The sequence below is a fragment of the Pollachius pollachius genome (genome assembly GCF_949987615.1).
Source record: "Pollachius pollachius genome assembly, chromosome: 4".
Lineage (NCBI taxonomy): Eukaryota > Metazoa > Chordata > Actinopteri > Gadiformes > Gadidae > Pollachius > Pollachius pollachius.
The window spans coordinates 4,407,908-4,431,748 of NC_136937.1; the positions used below are offsets into that span (position 1 = coordinate 4,407,908).

General features: G+C 45.5%; 2 protein-coding genes across 2 annotated transcripts in view; one reads left to right on the forward strand and one right to left on the reverse strand.

Annotated features, from left to right (window-relative positions):
- Nucleotides 1-2,270, reverse strand: part of mapk11 (mitogen-activated protein kinase 11) — a 15,913-nt gene extending 13,643 nt beyond the window's left edge. The window contains 2 exon segments of the mRNA XM_079735910.1: nucleotides 1,906-1,925; nucleotides 1,927-2,270. Coding sequence (XP_079592036.1) covers nucleotides 1,906-1,925; nucleotides 1,927-2,019 — 113 coding nt within the window. The 5' untranslated portion in view covers nucleotides 2,020-2,270.
- A 2,136-nt stretch (nucleotides 2,271-4,406) lies between these two features.
- slc26a4 (solute carrier family 26 member 4) lies at nucleotides 4,407-20,299 on the forward strand. Its single transcript, XM_079734150.1, has 21 exons — nucleotides 4,407-4,564; nucleotides 6,763-6,908; nucleotides 7,338-7,477; nucleotides 7,946-8,056; nucleotides 8,987-9,189; nucleotides 9,732-9,896; nucleotides 10,508-10,660; nucleotides 10,944-11,026; nucleotides 12,065-12,212; nucleotides 13,315-13,428; nucleotides 13,781-13,858; nucleotides 14,250-14,345; nucleotides 15,227-15,333; nucleotides 16,186-16,255; nucleotides 16,338-16,430; nucleotides 16,855-16,950; nucleotides 17,687-17,908; nucleotides 18,331-18,385; nucleotides 18,892-19,034; nucleotides 19,378-19,461; nucleotides 19,630-20,299. The coding sequence occupies exons 2-21, from the start codon at nucleotides 6,772-6,774 to the stop codon at nucleotides 19,651-19,653; spliced, it is 2,322 nt and encodes a 773-aa protein (XP_079590276.1). The 5' UTR covers nucleotides 4,407-4,564; nucleotides 6,763-6,771; the 3' UTR covers nucleotides 19,654-20,299.
- The last annotated feature ends 3,542 nt before the right edge of the window (nucleotides 20,300-23,841 follow it).

Genomic DNA, 23,841 nt, shown 5'->3' on the forward strand with positions numbered 1-23,841 from the left:
TGTGTGTGTGTGTGTGTGTGTGTGTGTGTGTGTGTGATTGTGTGTGCGGGGAGGGGTGTACACCAGAAGTGGGATGATCGGAGGCGTGTAAAAGCCCAAGGCCGACGGTTAAAGAGGTGACTCCATCGTCTGTCTTAGTCGACTCCTACCTCCACTGTTTATGTCATCAGCGCTCTGACCTCATGCATTCATGCTCCAACAGCCTTCACACGAAGCACACTGAGTGCAGGGATGACTGCGACAGATGATAACCAAGTGATATTACTAGTACTCTTTGTTCATTTAGCTCTTGTCCAAAGGCGCTCACAGTGAATTCAGATTGCGAAGGATTTTCGGATCTTGGTCAAGGGTTGCAAACGTGGTGATCCACCCCAAACACAACGCCATCCCTAACACAACACCACCCCAAACACAACGCCATCCCTAACACAACACCACCCCAAACACAATGCCATCCCTAACACAACACACCCCCTAACCCCTTTCTCTCTGTCTCTCTCTCTCTCGCTCTCTCACTCTCTCTCAATATTTAAATATCCATCATAACAAACCGTTTGACCTTAGACTCCAAGAATCAGTCAACACAATAGACAGAGAGCCCTACAGGGTCCTGCAACGCAAACACCAGTTTGAATATTTGCATAACTGCGGGTGTGGGCCGGTTTGTCATCGTGTTTTGGCTATATCGCTGTTTGTTCTGTATTTAAAATAACCCACTGTCTAGGGCTGATATTTGAGTCTGTAATCACAAATACCCCTTTCTCACACATATAATAACCTAGTTTGTCCCCTGTCTCAACAGAGAACTCTGTCTCTGACTGTGGACTGTGTAGACCTATCCCTCAGAAACCCTTTGAATCGGACACTGTAGGCCTATGTGAACCAGGTCTTCACCACAAACATACGGATCGCTACAGACCGGGCGAGCCGCCCATCACCGCGGCACGTTGCCATGGCGATGGAGGGGGGATGTCAGACAGAGAGAGAGAGACAGAGAGAGGGCTCAAAACGAACGGAGATTCATTACAGCAATCACACAGTGACACGACTGCAGGTAGACCGACAGAAAGGTGTGTGTGGGGGGGGGGGGGGGGGGGGGGGGGGGGGGGAAGGCGACGTGTTGGTGGAGAGGCCTTTGGCTATAGGGAGCAGTTGATGAATAATTGATTAGGTCGTTAATTACAGGCCCTACTCTTCACATGTGAACTACCCCCTACGCACCCCTGCTGGGCGGCGCGCATGTGTCTTTGATACTACTGGTAGAGCCTCCTGCGTTGGTCCGAGTGAATGTGCGTTGTTTTTGCCCATCCCTTTCCAGAGAAGAGCCTGCTGGTTCTGCTGCCTTGTGCGCATGTCTGGGATAAGTTGGTCCCCGTGTTATTCAGCGATATTCGGGCCGGTGTGGTGCACGAACAGCGTAGTCTAACCATCGGCATTCGGGGAAGCCCTCCCAAAGGACTAGGGGAGCGGATAGGGCGAGGCAGTGACAGAAACGCCACATCATATCTCGCAGTTCGCCGCACTATCACTGAAGTCCATAAACAAATAGAACAATACCCCAAGGTTTGGATATGTACACACACATGGATGCAGCTGGTCCACACCAACACAACACAAAGGCCAAAAGAAACCCACGGCACAAATAATAAAACTCCCGACAGAAATATTTTCTGTCGCGGTGGACGAGACGACAACAAAGGCTCTACACAACACTGACTCTTTTTCCAATAACAATTCGCTCAAAACCGCAGGATAAAAGGTGTGTGCGTGTGTGTGCGTGTGTGTGTGTGTGTGTGTGTGTGTGTGTGTGTGTGTGTGTGTGTGTGTGTGTGTGTGTGATGGAGTGATATCGCGTCCCATCATCGGTGCGATGGGCGCCTCGCCCCTCCCCGTAGGACCACTCACCACACGGAGCCGTAGGCGCCCCGAACCCACCGGGGTGAGGTTCTGGTAGCGCTCGGGGACCTCCCACACCGTCTTGTTCAGCTCCTGCCGGTAATATCCCGGTCGCCCTGACATCCTTCCTACGACCGTTTTGCTCGCTTCAGGAACCACCGCAGGAGATGAACGCGGCCGCGACGCGAAACTGAAGCGAACTGAAGCGCGAGTCGTTCCGAGCACCGGCGCTGTGCGACCGGAGTACGAGCGCGCGCGCACGCACGCACGCACGCACACACACACACCAGACGACTCAGACGCGCGCCAACACGCACACAGCCGGTGTGAGAGGCTGGTTTGTATCTCTCTCTTTCTCTTGCTGTCTATGTCTCTCTCCCTCTCCCTCTCCCTCTCTACTGGATCTCTCTCAATTCAATTCTCTCTCGCTCTCTCTTTCTCTCTCTCTCTCTCTCTCTCTCTCTCTCTCTCTCCTCTCTCTCTCTCTCTCTCTCTCTCTCTCTCTCTTTCTCTCTCTCTCTCTCTGATCAAAATAAATAAAATAATAATCTGGCTACAGCCTTTATCAATACAGGCTGTTATAAATGTATTATTAGGAACTATGCGATATGTTTGATTCACACAATGAATACGTCAGACACGCAACAGGACACTGTCTTCTTCTGAAATATGTGACCGCGTGTGTGTGTGTGTGTGTGTGCTTGTGTGTGTGTGTGTGTGTGTGTGTGTGTGTGTGTGTGTGTGTGTGTGTGTGTGTGTGTGTGTGTGTGTGTGTGTGTGTGTGCGTTTTATCAAAGAGTCGCCAGCTGTCTCGGTCTTTATCTGTAGGCCTGCAACAGGCAACAACTAAACAGACAACCCGACCTCAAAGTACAATCACTTCTTTTCACCCACATTGAGGCCGCATTCACCATAATCCCTGACTCTAAAATACATCTAACTAGTTAAAACAGTTAACAAAAGAAAGATTGAAACATTACTAAGTTTTCCCAGAGGGTTTTCAATCAAAGCTTCTGTGTATTGTGAACGATCTACTAGAGCCCCCTAGCGGTCAAATCCTGCAATCCGTGTTGCCAGATTGGGTCAGATTTGCAGCCAGGGTTGCCAGTTTGGGTGGGGAATCTGGCCCAATCTGGCAACACTGCTCACAATCGAAGCAGGCCCCGGATAACCCCGTCTTTATAGCACCCCATCTGCCTGTTTATCCTTATCTTGCCTGGTGATGGCGCAAACTGCTCTGAATACATCCTGATCATCTGAAAATGATTAAAAACAAAACAAATGGCTTTTAATTTAACAGAGCAGAACTTAATAGTGCGTCAGGTAGTATTCTCTGTCGATGGAAACATTATCCGTACAATTTAATATGATATGGTACGCATCTTCTTTCATTTGAGCGTCTTCTGTAAATTAATAATTTCCCTTACGCCACCAGGGGGTGTCCGCAGGTAGCAAGAGATGAGCATTGAAGAGCGAGGGCCCCTTATGTCGAGAGCTGTAAGAATAGAGGAGAGGGAAGTGTTGGGAAATCCAAGTGTGTGTGTGTGTGTGTGTGTGTGTGAGAGAGAATGAGAGCGAGAACTCCTAATCTTTCACCTACTTTGGCAATATACACATTTGATTCCAATGCCAATAAAGCTTTTTGAGATTGAATTAGAGCGAGAGAGGGGGAGGGGTGGGGGAAAAGAGGGGAGAGAGCGAGGGTTGGGAGGGAGGAGGGGGAGGGAGAAAGAGAGAGAGGGAGAGGGAAAGAGTCCTATGTATCTCTTCATATGTGTGAGTGGGCGTGTGTGTGTGTGTGTGTGTGTGTGTGTGTGTAATGGTAGCAAACATACAGACATGGTTGTACAATGGACGGAGAGAGAGAGAGGTATTCCAAAACGTTACACTATGTAGGCCTGAATAGGTTACTCAACCCCAGATCCATACGATATCACAATGCGTCTCAAACCACTTATCGGACGTTTTGTTAAGCGATCAGCGCGAGGTCACGGCTGGTTCAAGGCCTTCCAGGAAAGAGAGGAATGCAAGGAGAGTATCACTCGGTGTTCGGATTCTGAACATGCAGTCTGTCCGGGACATTGGGTGAGAAACCGAAACATTGTTTAGAATGATCACACGCACGCAAACACAGACTCATGCATGCGTACACACACACACGCACACACACACGCACACACACACACACACACACACACACACACACACACACACACACACACACACACACACACACACACACACACACACACTAACAGCATGCACACACATGCGCCAAACCAACACAAACAAACAAATGCACCACTCACACACACACAAATACACACACCTCCTATTTCCTCTACAGGGTAACCCCCCCCCCTCTGTTATCCCCACCCTAGCATCTCTCAGATTGGGCTGTGGTAGTGATAGATGACAGAGAGAGAGAGAGAGAGAGAGAGAGAGAGAGAGAGTTTTTTCACTACTACTCGATAATAAGAAACATTGCCAGCCCGCCAGATGTAAAGTGAGAGAGAGACAGAGACACAGATAGAGAGAGAGATAGAGAGACACCGGGAGAGAGAGACCCTGAGGGAGAGGGAGGAGACGATATATATGCCATTGGTTTGGGTTCTCAGTTCAGCGTCTGAAGACCAGCGACCGGTGCAGCGGCGGTCCGAGGGCGGAGGTAAGGCTCAGAGCGTAACGACTAACCAAAACCTTACAACCAGTTCTACTCGTTTCATTCTGGTCTTAACTTTGGTGACTTGGTACGGTTTAGGATCCAGGGTCAGCCATTGTCGTGCTTTAATGGGATTCAGGCAACTTGTGTTATAGAAAGGAAAAATAAAACTTGAGAACTTTAAAAGGGTGTAAGTGTGTGAACTGGGAAGTGAGCTTTGAAGTCACACTTCTCAGACTTATTTTCCTTTCAGGGTGTCAGAGCTTTTGTGTTTAAAGAAGAAGACATCCCGATTTGAAGCAAGGGTGTTTGATAGGGTCTATGAAGATATGAAGTTTAATTTGAAAAAGGTCAATGCTGATGAAGTTTCATCACGGCTGCATACTAAGCACTAATGAGGATTGCTGCAGTCCAGCCCAAAGCCAATGTTGTCTACAAATTCATGATAATGCCATTATAGACAAAACTTGTATGTATGTGTGTGTGTGTGTGTGTGTGTGTTTGTGTGTGTGGGAGTGCACATCAAAATAATTGTAATAATGCATCACACATGTATTTTCTTTTTGCTGAATGACACAATGAGCACAAATTTAAAAGTTGAATTCAGTGTGTGTGTGTGTGTGTGTGTGTGTGTGTGCGTGTGTGTGTGTGTGTGTGTGTGTGTGTGTGTGTGTGTGTGTGTGTGGGAGCAGGCGTGGGTGCGTGCGTGTGAGTAAATTACAAACACGAACACCAACCAACAAATCACTAAAAGTCCCATTCACAGCAGAAGAGGCTGTCATCTTTTCTATCAATGACGGGCCTATTGTTTCCTCCACTGGCGTAAAGTAGCCCATCGGACACAGCCAGCGTAGATTGTTTTGTTTCGGACGAGCAGCGCGCTACGCCTTTCAGTGCTGGCCAATTAGCGTGGAGCCGTCCCGAAGCGCGGCCAACGTTCACGTAGCCGCGCGTTTGATCTGCGTTGCTTTGAACTGCGACCAAATGCATCACCGGGCAAATCTCGGAGAATAACCAGAGACTGACCGTGCCAGGTCGTTAAGGATATTTAATTATGCCAACACAAAACAGGCCTTCCTCTGGAACATTGCCAACGATATATTGAAGGACAATTGAATGAATATTTAAATGATACATATATTTTGTTATATAAAGACAAATGTTATTAATAAATCTCACACAGTGCAGTGAACTCAAACAGTTCTTAAGTAATAAACCCAGAGTATTGTCAAACACAACTTAAATCCAATGCTTCAATGCAATCATTATTGATATTTATTATTGATACTCGATTATTCTTCTTTTTTAATCTTTTTTTTTATCATTGTACGCTGGCATTTAACCCAACCAGACTCTTTAACGGTCCACAATACCCCAAAGTTATCACGTGTATTTTGGTCCTGTGTTCTGTCTGTGTGGAATTGATTTAGTTTCTTCCCGCCTTACACACATCAGTTTCTAAAGACAAGCTGAAAGCACTGCTCAGAGTCACCTCTAAGTGAGTCTACCAAAGACACATCAAAGTGAGAACGAAACGGACAGAAAAGTTACTTTTTTGGCGCGGTTGTGGAAGGTAGAGCCAAGCGATTGTTTGTGTTCATTTGCTGCGTATCTTTCCTAGAGTAATTTCCTGAAGTGCTTTAGGCATTGCCTACTTCCTGTTCACCAAGTCAGGAAATGAAGTTCCGTAAGAATGCCTCGAGAGTCGAGACACGCAAGCACGCCCGCACGCACACACGCACGCACGCACGCATACAGGGATTGCCTGGGTGTGTTAAATCCTGGGGTCCATTGATGTTTGGTCATGTTGAAGGGTTCCAGGTAGATTGTTGATGATCAAGCCATTCCATTTAAAATATCTACCCCAGTGACATCACAGGTGGGAGTGTCTAGCCCGATGAGTGATGGGTAGATCCACCTATCAGCCCAGACCCGATCCAGCCATCATATATCTTGATCGAAACACAACTTGTGACGTTACTAAATTTTAAATGGTGGTAAAATAGTGTCTCTCTCAGTCACTATAGCGGACGATTTGTATCCAAACCGACTCAACTTTGAACTCAAATACAGGTTGTCATTTGTGGGACGATTAACTCGAGGATGCTTACAGGTCAGAATGCGGATGTCGGGGTTCGAACCCGCGACCGTCCCGGCTGGGAGTCAGACAGCCTCCCCATGACCCTCCCCTCCGCTCTCCTCAGTCAGCAGGTATGGAGTACTGCGCCCCGGAGAACCAGTACCGCGTCGCCCGGCCCATCTACTCCCACCCGGCGCTGGAGAGAGAAGGGGAGAGACAGACCCACACGGAGAAGACCCTCAAACAACGCCTCTCTGACAAGTGTGGAAGGTCAGCGTGTGTGTGTGTGTGTGTGTGTGTGTGTGTGTGTGTGTGCGTGTGTGTGTGTGTGTGTGTGTGTGCGTGATTGCTTATGCATGTGTATGTGTGTGTGTATGTGTATAGCTTTGCACAATTCTATTTTGTAATTTAGACATTATCATCCAAAACGACTGATTTTCATCCAAAACGACTGACTGATTTAAACACCTTGCTCAAGGATGCCATCTACAGGTAGCCTTCATTGGGTTCTGATCCCTTAGAGGAAAACACTCCAACCACCAGACCACCCTGCGTTATCGTACACTAAAAACACAGTTCTTCATGTGTGTGTCTCCTACACCCTCGGTTAAAGGGGTGATATCCTGCCACAAGGTGTGACTCACATCTGGTGGTTTGATATCGATCCTTTAAATGCTCTCTCCTGATCTCCCCATGCAGCTGCTCTCGGAATCGGGCTCTGAAGACATTCAAAGTGGTGTTCCCTGTGTTTGATTGGCTGCCGGGATATCCAATCAGGGAGTGGCTGTCCGGTGACATCATCTCTGGCGTCAGCATTGGTCTGGTGTGTAGTTTACAAGGTGAGCCACCACGTTTAATTATCCTCTGATGTAATTATTTCTCTAATCTAACCACTCGTCCACTTAGTTCTGTTGTTGATTTGGTAGTCGCTATTGCACGCTGGGTATTGTAGGGTCTAATTTTTGTCCCTTGGTTGTAGTGTGTCTTGTAGTGACTGTTTGGTGTAAACACCTCAACCATGCCTTCTGTATCTCTTACCATATGGGCCAAACAGTGAGTTACAAAGCTGGAGCCATAATGTCGAAAATTGTGCATAGTCACCCCTTCACTGTGAAGAAAACCTAGTTCTGGATGTGTAGAATCAAAAATGACACGGCACCCCTAGACCCTTAAACTCATCTCATAGACCCATAACTTCGGAACTAGAATGTGTATAACTGACTTGTGTTTTGATGGTGCTCTAATGAAGCACGTCTGATAAATGGCTGAAGTTAGACGAGTGAATGTTTCACTAATGCTTTGTCCAGGTCTGGCCTATGGCCTACTGGTGTCTGTGTCTCCTGTCTATGGGCTCTACTCCGCCTTCTTCCCCCTCCTCACCTACTTCCTGCTGGGCACCTCCAGACACATCTCTGTGGGTAAGAGAACAAGCGGTTTCATCGCTCTGATTCCACATTATCAGATAGACATGACCAAAACACTCACTTCACCGCTGCCCAGTCCTGTCTTTTTTTGTTTGCTCATGTTCAGATGTGATGTTGTGGCCTACTTTTTCCGGTAAAGGTGGACTTTTACCCACTTTTATCTGTAAAAGTATGACGTGTTACATGCATAAACTATGTTTACCTGTGTTATCTGTTATTACCTGTGTTACCTGTTCCTACCTGTCTTACCTGTGTTACCTGTTCTTACCTGTGGTTACCTGTATTTACCTGTTACATGTATTTACCTGTGTCATGTGCTTACCTTTATTTACCTGCGTTACATGTATTTACCTGTGTTACATGTATGTAGCTGTATTTACCTGTGTTACATGTATTTACCTGTGCATAACTTGATATACCTGTGTTACATATGCACACCTGGATTCACCTGTGTTACCTCTGCTTTATATGTGTTCCTGTATTTACCTGTGTTACCTTTGCATACATATATTCACCTTTGCTGCCTGTGTTACCTATGCTCGACTCTATTTACCTATGTTACATGTATACTGTATTTACCTGTGTTACATGTATTTACCTGTGCATACCTTGATATACCTGTGTTACGTATGCATACCTGGATTCACCTGTGTTACCTCTGCTTTATATGTGTTCCTGTATTTACCTGTGTTACCTTTGCATACATATATTCACCTTTGTTGCCTGTGTTACCTGTGCTCGACTCTATTTACCTGTGTTACCTGTGCATACATACATTCACCTGTGTTGCCTGTGTTACCTATGCTCGACTCTATTTACCTGTGGTTACCTGTATTTACCTGTTACATGTATCTACCAGTATTTACCTGTGTTTCCCGTGTTTACCTGGGATGAGACCTGTATGTTTCACCTGCTCCATGCCAGGGCCCTTCCCAGTTACCTGTCTCATGGTGGGCTCCATGGTGCTCACGCTCGCCCCGGAAGACCACTTCCTGCTTCCTGCCAACGGAACCTCTGCGGGGAACGTGAGCGACGTGGGGGTCAGGTCTGTGGTGGACACGGAGGCCATGGAAGCCCGTAGGATCGTGGTGGCCTCCACCATGACGGTGCTCGTGGGAATCATTCAGGTAGGGCGTCACCCCAAGTGCTCTCAGCCTTCTCCGTCAGCAGTGAGGTCAACCAATAAACGTACAATTTAAATTGACGTCAATCAGGCCTTGAATGTGTGATTATTAGTTGGAGGGATATGGCCGCTGGTGCCCGTTGAACCTTGTGATGTAATAATAATAATTAATGAGATTTACATAGCGCTTTTTTAGGACTCAAAGTCGCTCGACGCTTGATGTAATCATTAAGTATCTTTATGTCAATGCCTGTAGCTTAAATAGTGAGATTATTCTTTGTTAAATAGTTGCAGATTTCAAGTGTGAATATGAGCTAACAAAGTCCAAAACGTTTTCATTGCCTTTCATTGATCAGTGCATAATTAGTATACTATTAAGTATCTTTGATTAATAAGATGATGACATTTTATAATAGAATAAGATGTTGAATTTATTAATCCCAGTGTGGAAATCGGTGTGAAACTGGACAGTTTACCGAAAACGACTTTTATTTTGAAAGTAAACTCTGGATCCCCATCCCCTATACCCCCCCCCCCCCCCCCCAGGTGGTGATGGGGCTGCTCCAGGTGGGCTTCCTGGTCCGCTACCTGTCGGACCCCCTCGTGGGGGGCTTCACCACGGCGGCCGCCTGTCACGTCCTGGTGTCCCAACTGAAGACGGTCCTCTCCGTGCCCACCAACAACCACAGCGGGCCCTTCTCCATCTTCTACGTGAGCCCGTCTCCCCGCCCGCCTCGTCCAACCGTTGGCTCACTCACAAAACCGGCGGTTCCCAAACGGCAGTTTGCGACCCATAAGTGGGCCGCAGGGAAGTGGATTTCGGGAATGGCTACCATTTTATTTTTTTGAAACATTTATTTCTAAAAGTCTTCTTCATGTCTGCATCTCTTGTCCCTTCCATACGATCTTGAGTGAGTTTGAAGTCAGGGTGGTGGAGTTCTGTATTGATTAACAATTTACGTTTAGCTAGCTAGCAATTTTGACTGTTAATCAGAATGTTTTGGGTATTTTACGAACAATAGGAGATTATCTAGCGTTTGGGAACCCCAGAACGACCCCACAACCCTTTAGGATCTAAAGTCAAAGTCATCTTTATTGTCAATTCCAATTTGTGTGGCAGACAAACAGAGGAATCAAAATTGCTTTTGTCTCCGACCCACGGTTTAATAAGCAGAAAAGGGAGAAAATTAGGTAAAATAAAAGGTAAAAAGAAGTAATATTTACAATTAATAAATTCTGAATAGTGCAAAGGTATATATCAAATAAAGTTAAAAAAGTTAATAGATTGAACTCATCCTGTCATCGGTTGTCCCGCCCCCCAGACCCTGTCCGACGTCGTCCTCAACATCCGACACAGCAACATGGCCGACATGGTCGCCGGGCTCCTCACCATCGCCGTGGTGATGGTCGTCAAGGAGATCAACGCCAGGTTCCAGCACAGGATCCCAGTGCCGATTCCCATCGAAGTGATCGTGGTGAGGAGCGTTCCGAGAAGCACTAAGCTCTAGGTTTTTGAAATGTGTTTTAGATTGAGATTATTTTTGATGAATACAGGTCGTTGCAGAAATAACTGGAATATGCAATATGGCGACATATAATTTACGTTCAACAAGTGAAATGTGTTGATTCAAAATCCAATCTCTCTCTCTCTCTCTTTCTCTCTCTCTCACTCTTCTTCTTCTTCTTCTGCTCTCCTTCTCTCTCTCTCTCTCTCTCTCTCTCTCTCTCTCTCTCTCTCTCTCTCTCTCTGTCCCACAGACAGTGCTCGCCTCCGGTCTGTCCTACTGCGTGGATCTGCAGTCCCGCTACGGCGCCAACATTGTCCTCAGCATCCCTCGAGGGTGAGGGCACTTCCTGTTTCCTGTCCCCTTTCTCCCAGGGTGCCCCTGGGGACCGTGTTGACCTCTGACCCCTCCTCCTCATTGTGATGCCTCTTAAGTCATACAGCAGGCAGAACAGCAGAGGAATGTGTGTGTGTGTGTGTGTGTGTGTGTGTGTGTGTTTGTGTGTGTGCGCATGCGTATGTGATCTTTGCTCTGAGAACCATTGTTCAGGTGAATGTTGTCCCAGCTTCTGTCTGTCTCTCTGTCTGTCTCTCTGTCTGTCTTTCTGTTCGTCTGTCCGTCTGTCATATATGTACATCTATACAGCTGCGTTTTTTAAACATGGTGTTATATATAATATATAATATGTGTAATAAAGTATTAAACCATGTCTTTCATGTATAATGTGATCCTATTCCCTGAATTATGATATATAGGATATATATGATGTTATGTATTATCCTATGTTGTGTTTTAGAATATATGATGTTATATGGGACATACCATCATATTTGATCCTATAGATTATATTTAATATATATAATGTTATAAGTTATCCTACGCCCTGTGTTATATATTATCCAATAACTATATAGGATGTATATGATGTTATATGTGACCCTGTGTTATGATATATATGATGTATATGTCCTATGTCCTATGTTATGATATACAGGATGTTATATACGACCATAACACCATATATGATGCTATATCCTGTGTTATGATATATATGATGTTATATATTATCTAACCCTATCCTATGTTATGATACATAGGATATGAATGATATTATATATTATCCTATGTTATGATGTATAGATATACGTGATGTTCTGTATGGCCCTCCATGGCTCTGTGTTATGATATATATGATGTTCCATATGATCCTATGTTATGATGTATAGATATACGTGATGTTCTGTATGGCCCTCCATGGCTCTGTGTTATGATATATATGATGTTCCATATGATCCTATGTTATGATGTATAGATATACGTGATGTTCTGTATGGCCCTCCATGGCTCTGTGTCTGACGGTGTCCCGGCCCCCAGCTTCTCCCCCCCGGGGCCCCCCGACACGGCGCTGTTCCCTGAGCTCCTGGGGGCCAGCGTGGCCACAGCCGTGGTGGCCTACGCCGTGGCCGTCTCCGTGGCCAAGGTGTACGCCGCCAAGCACGACTACGCCATCGACGGCAACCAGGTGGGTGGGGGTCGGGGGGGAAAGGTGTGTGGGTGTGTGTGTTGAGGTGTGTGGAGGTGTGTGTGTGTGTGTGTGTGTGTGTGTGTGTGTGCGCTGGTGGAGGTCAGGGTGTGTGTGGGAGGTGTGTGGTGGAGGTGTGTGTGTGTGTGTGGGTTGAGGTGTGTGGAGGTGTGTGGTGGAGGTGTGTGTGTGTGTGTGTGTGTGTGCGCTGGTGGAGGTCAGGGTGTGTGTGGGAGGTGTGTGGTGGAGGTGTGTGGGTTGAGGTGTGTGGAGGTGTGTGGTGGAGGTGTGTGTGTGTGTGTGTGTGCGTTGGTGGAGGTCAGGGTGTGTGTGGGTGGAGTTGTGTGTGCGTGTGGGGGGGGGGGGTGGGTGGGTGGGTCTGTTTTGGTTGGAGGGGTCTGTCTGTAGCTGGAGGTGTGGAGGGTGTGTGTGGGTGTGGGTGTGTGTGTGTGTGTGTGTGTGTACACTGATGAGTCAGATCCATTAGTTAACTTTAACAGGCTCCTGTTATCGTCAGTGCCCACTTCATATCTTATCACGCTGCTAGTACAATGAGTTTTCATTGTGTTTGCTCTATGTTTATGTTTGGTACAAGTACGCTTAGCGGTAGCTTGATGTGGCTTACGAAAAAATTAATGATTATGCTAACTCAATACAGTTTATAACATAACAGGGATTGTTATGTTCGCTACCTTGTTTCCGTGTGTGTGCGTCGGTGTGTGTGTGTGGGTGTGTGTGTGTGTGTGTGTGGGGGTGTGTGTGTGTGGGTGTGTCTGTATGTGTTTCTGTTGTGTGTTTGTATTTGTGTGTGCTTGCGTGTGTTTTTGTTTCTGTGCGTGTGTGTGTGTGTGTCTGTGTGTGTGTTTGTGTGTGTCTGTTCTTGTGTATGTGTGTGTGTGTCTATGTATTTCTTTGTTTCTGTGTGTGTGTGTGTGTGTGTGTGTGTGTGTGTGTGTGTGTGCGTGTGTGTGTATTCTTGTGTGTTCCACTGTTTTTATGTGTGTGTGCGTGTGTTTGTGTGTTCCTCTGTGTGTTTGTGTGTGAGTGTATGTGTGTGTGTTTCTGTGTGTGTGTATGTGTGTGTGTGTGTGTGTGTGTCTAGGAGCTGCTGGCGTTCGGCGTGAGTAACGTCTTCTGCGGCTGTTTCTCCAGCTTTGTGGCGAGCACGGCTCTGTCACGCACCGCCATCCAGGAGAGCACAGGGGGGCGGAGCCAGGTACACACCACGCTCTCTCTCTCTCTCTCTCTCTCTCTCTCTCTCTCTCTCGCTCTCTCTGTCTCTGTTGCTCCCGTATACACACAAATAAAGACACATACAAACAAACACAGCAAACGAATGTATGAGAGGTCGCACTCAACAAGTCCCATGTGATCGCACCTTTACGCACACAAAGTCAAGCGCCTTGTTAACATTCAGACATAACACCACAGCAACACAGACACACACACACACACACACACACACACACACGCATGACACACACACACACACACACACACACACACACACACACACACACACACACACAGCCGGGGGTCCTCTTGCCATGTGTGTGTCTGTCCTCTAGGTGGCCGGTGTCCTCTCCGCCCTGATTGTCATGGTGGTCATCCTGGCACTGGGACAGCTACTGGAACCACTGCAGAAGGTAGGGAAACTGTGTGTGTGTGTGTGTGTGTGTACACGTGTGTATAGTCATTCATTGAATCGCATAAGGGACACATCTTTACAAGTTTACAAAACAATTGCTAAAGTTCACACCAGCTCAACATATAATTGTGTTCATAAATCAATAACTTATGACTTACTGGTCATATCATTAGCTCATCAACGACTTCTCATTTGCCTTGGTTTTACAACATTAGATAACATTAGCTCATGATAGCTAGCATTAGCTCATGAAAGACCTCTCACTGGCCTTGTGTTATTCACTTTAGAGAAGCTCATGATAGCTAGCGTTAGCTCATGAACGACTTCTCATTGGCCTTGTGTTCTCAACGTTAGCTAACATTAGCTCATGGTTGGCCCTGGGTTCACAGTCGGTGCTGGCTGCCATCGTTATCGCCAACCTCAAAGGGATGTTCCTGCAGGTCACCCAGGTTCCCAAGCTATGGAGGCAGAGCCCGGCCGACTGTGTGAGTACAACCCTACAGCGAGTCACTCATAGAAACACATGGTACACTGTGAAAGGACAAGGCTGTTGCCATGACGATTTTTCCCCTGGATTATCCCAATGGTCAACTGCCATATTGTCAAATTGCGTGTGATAATAATAAGGCCGTACTTATACCTATTTTCTGTAGCTATTGATATCACGGTTAAGCGACGGCAAAAAACAACGGCAAATTTGTTTGTAGTATGTTTAAAGAATCAAATGAACCTCCCTTACGTCACATATTTAAGGGCCAAAGTCCAACGATTTAATTCATCCTAATGGTGGATTCTGCTGACAAACAGCAATAATCTGTTTAGTACTTTAGCACTGCCAATTCAAAATCACACTTTTATTTGACCCCAACAAATATCATAACAGAGGCCATAATATCATTTACTGGTTTCGACTCGATCGCTACCATGGTGACCGCAATAAAGCACCAATGAGACTTGTCACGTCCCCCATACCAGTCTTTCTCCTGTCTCGTGCCAGTTTGCCAGATCTGTCTCTCCTTACGTAACATGTGTGGGTCTTGTGGACCAATGGGTTGATGAAGATGATGCTGATGAGGATGATGATGAAGATGATGATGATAATGAAGCTGGTGCTGCCTCCCTGGATGATGATGATGAGGATGATGATGATGATGACGAGGATGTCGATGCTGTCTCCCTGGATGATGAGGATGATGATGATGATGATGATGACGATGATGTCGATGCTGTCTCCCTGGATGAGGATGATGATGATGAGGATGATGATAATGATGATGATGATGACGATGCTCTCGATGCTGTCTCCCTGGATGAGGATGAGGACGATGAGGATGATGAAGATGCTCTCGATGCTGTCTCCCTGCAGTTCATCTGGCTGTCCACCTGCGGTGCCTGCGTGGTCCTGGGTCTGGACGTGGGGCTGCTGGTCGGCCTTCTCTTCCAACTGGGAACGGTGGTGGTCAGGACCCAGTTGTGAGTGTATTGTCCCAACCCTTCATTTTTTCCGTACAGAGAGAGCGAGCGAGAGAGATTCATAAGATTCGACCAAGAGTGTGTCCCATACAATAACGATACGGTACAGATTTCAGTCGGTAGGTTCCAGGTTTGAATCCCCAAACCTCGAACCCAGAATCATTACCAACTATCGAGAGGCAGGGGGGGGGGGGGGGGGGGGCAAGTCAAGTCGAGACCCATTTATTTACAACGGCTTTTAAAAAACACTTGAGTGCGCTGACGTGATTTACAGAAGTTCATATATTACCTTTTTTATATTATTTCCTCTTTCGCTCCGTATTTATAACCAATGAAACCCAAAGTGCCCGTGGTCAACTTGATGGCCGGCCGTATGGGAACACCTTGATTTGTTTAGGTAACACAAAAAATGGTCTTCAACCATAAAACCTCATCCACGGAGTGCCTAACATGCAGAGATACTTTCACCAATTAAATTGAAATACTACGGTGATTTTACAACCTCAAGGTTTGGCGAAAGCCCGAGGTATTAAATTATTTTATGATCAAACACCTTTTGCTGTTCCATCGCTAAAATAAGATAAGCAGCCATATAAAGCCGAGATTGTTTCTTTACAATCGGACGGGTACAATGTTCGCCGCAGACTAGAGATCAGGCCATTGATATTCTCTGCAGTTTTATCCTGTCAAAATAATCGTCCCACGCCGACAATTAAAATGCAGACGGAAACATTTCACCCCGTGTGCCGAAACAAGCTGCCGATGTGGAAACTCTGACATGCTGCATATTGAACCACTAATACACTCAGTAGAATGAAGGTCCTCACTCATTGCTCATCCTTCTTATCTTAGCCCTGCATGCTCCACTCTGGGGAATATTCCCGGCACTAACCTGTACAGGGACTTGAAAGACTACAAACATGTAAGCTCAAACTCAAGCACTTCACTCTTTTTGAGCATCATGTTAGTTCGTGTTCAGCTGAAGTCTTGTCTCGCCCAATCAGATCTCAGAGATCCCCGGGGTTAAGATCTTCAGGTGCAGCTCCCCTGTTTACTTCGCCAATGTCGACTACTTCAAGGACCGCCTGCGAGCCGCCGTGAGTGGATTCTCCCCCGCAGGATGCAGAACCACGGCGTCCGTGAAGTGTGTTTCTCAAAGTAGCCCCGGTGTACGATTGTCGAGTGTTTACAAAGTTAGAATTCAAGATCTACGTTTCCTCCTCTGGAAGTTGAAGCTAGCATCACGATTGAGATCTTCGTGATGCCTGGGACATCCTGTTGCTAGCATCGACTCCCTTTCTGTTAGCCAATGTTATCTTTAATCGTTTACCTTACCAGAATGAACTTAATAATCAACAGGGCAGACAAAATCATGAACTTAATAATCAACAGGGCTGGCCAAATCATGAACTTAAACAAGGCAGACTAAATCGCTCGAAGCACCTTTTTTACTGCTCTTTCACGTGTGTCCGAAAACCATTCCACGATGTTGAAACACAAATGTGTTTTCTGCCCAAACAGGTGGGCTTCGACGCCGTCAGAGTGTTCAAAAAGAGGAGCAAGGCACTGAAGAAGATCCACAAGCTCATCAGGAAGGGCAGGCTGAAGGCCACAGAGGTAAAGGTTCCCCATCGCAGACCCCGCTCGCTCCCCTGAGGCGGAAGCTACCCGCCGCTACGCGACACAAGCACTCGGTTCGTCACTTCCTCTAAGTGCTCACTGCATTCTGGCACCCGGCTCTCCTCCTCAAAGTGTTTACGTCCCCGTATACAGAGGATGTCCTCCTCGCTCCACAATTGGCTGTTGAAGGGCTGTTGTCTTCAACGCTCCGAGGAAATGTCATGAACTGGAGCATGCCCTCAGATAAACTTGTTTGATCATCCTCCGTACCGATCACTGATGTCAGAACTGAAGTCGCAACTTTTGCCAAACGTGAAAGTTAAATCAGTCGTGAGACGCCCATGACCGATTTAAAATGCACTTGGGTGGCACAAGGCAACACACTCGACGAAACACCAACCACTACAAGATGTTGTTTGTTGTGGTTGTTTGTTTTGGTCGAAAGACGCAGTGATACCCACCATGTGACCTGGAAAGGTTCTGGTTTGTTTTAAGGCCTACTGGAGGTTTTAGGAGAAGCTTAGAAAAGTGGTTGCTTTCTCAAGAGAGGTCATCCCCGAGCTACCTGACAGTTGAAGTCAACACTTTAATGACAGTACTTGCAGGATAGAGTAGGATCTCTGGTTTTGGACCATTGCATTGGGAAATGGTACCAGGTTTGATCCAACGATGTCCACAACTAGCGCTGGATGCATTGGTATTATTTTATAGTGCTTGCTGTGATTGGTTCCAGACAGGCCTGGTCCTCACCGACCAATCCCCCGGCATGGAGAACAAAGGCTTCCAGAGTGACCATGACGACGGGGGGCAGGACCACAGGGTGGAGGTGCCCGTGGATTGGACGGCCGAGCTGCCCGTCAAGGTGTCGGTGCCCAGGGTGGACATTCACAGCCTGGTTCTGGACTTCTCGGCCGTGTCCTTCCTGGACTTGGTGGCCGTCAATCGCCTCAGGCTGGTGGGCTTCTGCTGTTGACTGTCGGGTCCTTAATTAACCATTAGTTAACAGGAGTTAATGCAGTCATAAGCATTAGTTAACATGAGTTAATGCAGTGATAAGCATTGGGTACCATGAGATAATGCAGTGATAAGCTTTAGGTTACATGAGTTTATGCAGTCAAAAGCATTAGTTAACATGAGGTAATACAGTCATAAGCATTAATTAACATGAGTTAATGCAGTCATAAACATTAGTTCACGAGTTAGAAATAAGCATTATTATAAAGCATTAGCTAACATGAGTTAATGCAGTGATAAACATTATTGTATAGCGTAAGCATAGGGGTTAGGGTTTGGGCTAGAAAATGCTAAATGTTAAAATGAATTTAATAAATTTTATTGAGTATCTTACTCTCTCTTTCAATCTCTTTCTCTCTACAGGTCATCAAAGAGTTCCTGCGCATCGGAGTCACAGTTTACGTCACAAGCTGTCACGGTACTGAAATAATTATTTTATTTAAATCCTCATCGTCATGCACTTATCCTGGTTCGTTATTTTTTAAATGTATTTTGTTATTTTTGTTGGAAACTGATTTGAGACGTCTTCAGTCAATGTTCCTACATGTCCGTTGCTGTTATAAACGATATTTAAATATTCCCAAATCATTTTTTTCACTTGACCGTTGTTACACTGTCAATCATATAACTTATGTTTAACAAGTGAAATGTGTTGATTTAATGTGTGTCTCTCCCTCTCTCTCTCTCTCTCTCCCTCTCACTCTCTCTTTCTTCTTCTTCTTCTTCTTCTTCTTTTTCTTCTTCTCAAATATTCCAATTGCAATTACGCGCTAACCCTTCCAATTGCAAAAACTAACACGTCATTCTGTCCACTTACTCACTCACTCAATCATTTACTCACTCACTATCTTTCTCTCTCTCTCTTTCTCTCTCTCTCTCTCTCTCTCTCTTTCTCTCTCTCTCTCTCTCTCTCTCATGATACAGATCAGGTGTTGAGGGAAATGGAGGCCATGGTCTTCTTCGATGATGTGGTGACCAAAGACCTCCTCTTCGTCTCTGTCCATGACGCCGTCCTTCACATCCAATCACAGGCCAGGGCGCCTGCTCATGATGTCATATCCGAACAGGTAAAGACCTCCTTATTTTTACCTGCCGAGGCGAAATTACGAATAATTCAAACATAAATTAAATAATTGTGATATGTATGAAATCATTTGTTTATTAATTTCATTGTGTGAATCGGCAGATAGCATTAGTTTAACACTCCTTTTTTGGAGGTTTGTCACATAAACAATCAAAGCATATGAGCAGAATAGCCTTTTGCTCATATGAAAAAGTCACCTTTATTAGTTGAAAAGACGTAACCAGAATGATCAATAAGATTAAATCCAATTGTAGGTTTATTCAAGAAAATGTGTGTGTGGGTCACGAATCTAAAGTTGTATTATTTACTGGTTTGTTTGTGTTCAGCTTTCAGCCCTGCAAGACAACAAGGACCCAGGCCTGTTTGAAAAGGATGAGGACCTAATGGGAACCTCCGATAATCAACACACAGTAAGGCCTTCCTCAAGTTGACGCCACATTAACGCCCCGTCCACACAACTTTAATAGTGTTCTTAATATTGTTATTGTTTAATTGTTACATATGTATTAGTAGTAGTCGTGTTAGGCGTGGTGTTGTTGCTATAATTATAATTTGTGTTGTGATCATTGCTTTAACAGGCGTTCCACGGGCTTTCAAACTAGCACACACCCGACCGGAGGTCTTCCATCTCCAGAGAGAGGACTACCCTGGACCCGGTCTCCCCGGGGCCCGGAACTCTGCAGAGGTCTAGACCCCTTTAGGCCCTCAGGGGCCCCCAGTCCCCTGGTTTAAGGTTCTGCCTGACCTTTGACCTATGACCTTTGACCTTATTCAGGGGGCTGGAGCGTTGAGTGGCTCCGGTGCGCGACTCCCTAGGGGAAGGTTCTGGGTTTGATCCCTAGTGTCAGGCAGCCTTACCTAGGCACCGTTGAGCAAGCAGACTTTAACCCCCCACCCCCTGCCTTCTCCTCGTTAATGACTTGATTCTGAATGCACTGTTAGTCACTTTGTGTGTTGAATATTAGGTTGTGTGTTGAATATCATTACTACGCTGTGGGCACCTTAGTGCCAAGGTACTACCCTGAATAAACAGGACAATGTTACGGACACTCATCAATGACAATGGAGGCTTCTGTTTGACTCGTGTTGCGAGGACAGGAAAGGCCTGCCTTCAGGTTGTTGTGTGTTGTGCGTTGTTACGTGTAAGTGCTTCCCTGGTAAAGTCCTGCCGAGGTTGTGGGGTTTGATTCTTACTGGGGGCCTCATCCCATGCTTAGAGCGTACGCACTTTACATCCACCGAATGCAAACATAACTTACATGCTGAGGTGTTAATGAAAAATAAAGCGTGATGATTGGTTATCATGTGGTCCGGCCTGGATTGTCTTCGTTTACGTGTGAGTGGTTAAACCGGCACGCCCTTTAGAGAGTTTGTTTCAGAGTAAACTTAACAATATAAACAGCAGCGGCTCAACAATAGACCAGAATAGATGTGTTGTGCCTGGTACTTCATGGTTTCATTGGTCAGGTCAGACTGAAGCACTGGCCGGGGGGATGTGGGGGGGGGAGGGCGGACAATGTGTGTTTCCCGTTGCGACTTTCGCCCGACTGTTGTTGTTTGTGTTAGCGTGGAGAGCTGAGAGGAGGACAAAAGAGGCGTAAACACGGACCAACGTTCCTCTCTGGAAGAGAAGGCGCTCACACATGCACGAACGCACACACACGCATACTCACGCATACACACAGATACACAAACGCATGTACATGCACACACACACACCCACACACACACATGCGTGCAAACAAGCATCCATAAAAACACACATGCACATACACACATGCATACACACACACACACACACACACACACACACACACACACACACACACACACAGACACACACAGACACACCCATCCCCCCATCATCCAGCCAAGAGTTATAAATACTTTGTTGTCTCTATGTCTGTCGCCGACAGACAGACTGACAACAAACAAACACAGACAGACAGACATACAAACAGACTGTTTGTCTGTGTTTGTTTTTGATATAGTTAAGATTTCTCTATTTATTGAGAGAAATTTTTTCTTAATGCCTCGGCATATAAGAACATTATAATAACAATATTATCACCGGATAAACAGAACAACAATCAAATCTATTCTGCCCTCTCTCTGTTATTATCTCTCGACTTACTAGTTCATTTCACTGATCTACTTTCCGACTTTGATTCTGTTATCACTAAGGTTAATGAAAAGGAAAAATTGAAAAGGAACCCGGAAAACACCTGAAAACGTTCCCAGGGGTGTTCCCATGTGGAATGCAGTCCGAAGGCCTACATGACAACACAGTGTTATTAATGAGGGGTTGAATGTTTGCTTCTTCTCTCCTCAAACACGGGGGACACAATATCACCTGAGACGGACGTTGCACATCGATAAAGGCCTGGGACAGATACATCTAACACCACTGTACACACACACACGCACGCACACATGCATGTACACACATACACATGTACACACACACACACGCACACCCACACACACACACACACGATAAACACCTCAAACATTTATTAGATATCGCCACCCATTAATCCTGTGTATCTCACCAGCACTCCTAAAAGGGCAGAATGACCTGCGTGGGGAATGTCTGGAGACAGGAGGGACGGTTCTACTGAACACATCTGGTCAGAGGGATTTTGGTAGTACTCTACGACACAGGTGGCAACACTCACAAACTAATATTAGGGCCGGAAAACTCTTCTTCATTTAGTGTCTATCCTAAAGGGAGAAGGAGCAGAGGTCAGGTGACCGGATCACCCTAATTCGTCTCCCGATGACGTGAGTATAACTTAAGGGGAAACACTTCTTGAGTCGTGCTTTGACGATGAGGATGAAGGACTTGGCGGGGGAGAAAAAACACGTGATGTCGGACCACAAGATCAAGGAGGTGCATTGAGTGTTGGCCTCAGGAAGCGTCGAACCAATGATGGTTTGACGTTTATCAGCTGTTTCGTATAATAAACTATGTCACTCAAGGCTAACTCATGGAATAGCTTGAGTACTCCTTCGATTGCCCCGATGGTGTGTATTTACGACCCACAATCTATTATCGAATGGTCCAGATAAGCCTGCGGCATCTTGATACAGTTATGATTCATTTATTATTTATTATTTTTAATCGTTATTTAAAATAGGATTGAAAAAAAAGTATTATTATTTTTTATTCTTATTATTATTTAGTTATTATTTATGGTTCTGTCAGGGGATTAATAGATGGTGTTTGTTTTCCTGTTTGTTTACCGTGGGTTCTCCAGGGATCAACCGATTCTTGGGTATCAGTCATGGGACAGGGGGGGACCAGGAAACGCTTTCAATGACGGAATGTTCCGCTTTTACTGAAAGGATTTCCTCAATCATGGACGGTTTATTTTCTTTCCAGGAAGGCTGGTTTCCGGCTTCCTCCTTGTTTCCTAGATTCATTGGTTCCAAGGTGCTTAAGTTAGTTGATTCCTGGTTCCTTGGTTCCTAGGTTCCTGGGTTCCTAGATTCCTTTGGTTTTAAGGTGCTTAGGTAAATTGGTTCCCTGGTTCCTTGGTTCCTAGATTCCTTGGTTCCTTGATTTCTAGGTTATTGGTTCCTAGATGTCTTAATTCATAGGTTCAAAGGTGCATAGGTTAGTTGAATTCTGGTTCAAAGAGTCCTTGAATCCTTGGTTCCTTGGATCCTAGGTTCCTCGACCTCGTGAGCATTTTGTTTTGTTCTCTTAAGTTTTGAACACTCACAGTGTTCCGAAAACTCACAGTGAGAGCTAATGCACCTCTGTGGGTGAGGTTTCAAATCCCAGTGGAGACATAGCCCAGCCCTGCATGCTTCACCTTATTACTTGCTTTCTTATCTCCTTTTTTCCGTAGTTATTTATTTAAGTATTCACTTATCAGCTTATTAACAGCCTCATGCTGGTGTTATGGTTTGGATCATCGCTGTCTTCCATATGCCTCAGCTTATTCATCGCTTTATTGTGTACTTATTGAGTGTGTGACTCATGCTTCACTCCTTGACTTAGCGTAAGAGTTCTGTTTACTCTGAAGGCCTGTGATCTCAGAAGATACCCATGATGAGTGTGAAGATGGTTGCAATCTGCAACCTGAGCACTAGATGTCACTAAATCCTACACACTGCACCTTTAAATACAGTAAACTTGAGTAAAAGGAGTACTTTCCCTGTGAACCATGTTGGATGAGGGGTAATAAGATTGTACCCACAGAAGGGCAGGTTAATTTGTACTGATTGATTCAGACCTTTATTCTACCTTAACAACTTTGCGTTACTGCACTGGATGTGTGTTTTTTTTAGATTATAATTGATAAGACTATCGTTCGAGAGGAGACAAGGTGACCAAAGTTCTTAAATCACTTTTCTTCCCCTGATACAACCTTTCGTCAGGATGCTTCATTGTATTTCCCCGTCCATCTTCAATATCTTTCATTAAACATTGAAGTAAATACTGCCACAAGTCTAGGCCAATGAGGAAATATATGAAAGAAACCAAGAAAGGTTAAGATGGCGGCATACGATAATTAGCTCTGCCTTGGTGATGAAATTAACAGAAACACACGTTAATACCTCTGAGAGGTATTCTTACTTTTTGTGCTGAATTATTTTACCTACTCATGGAGTGATGTATACAATTAATTAGTTAATTGAAATTTGTATAACTGTTTTTGGTTATATCCTTATCGCCAGAAAAATTTGGTTGAATTTCTGAAAATTTCCAAAAACAAATGACAACAATTTCAGGGTAAAATTACTTGTTATGCCTGATATTTATCAAAAGCGTACATCTT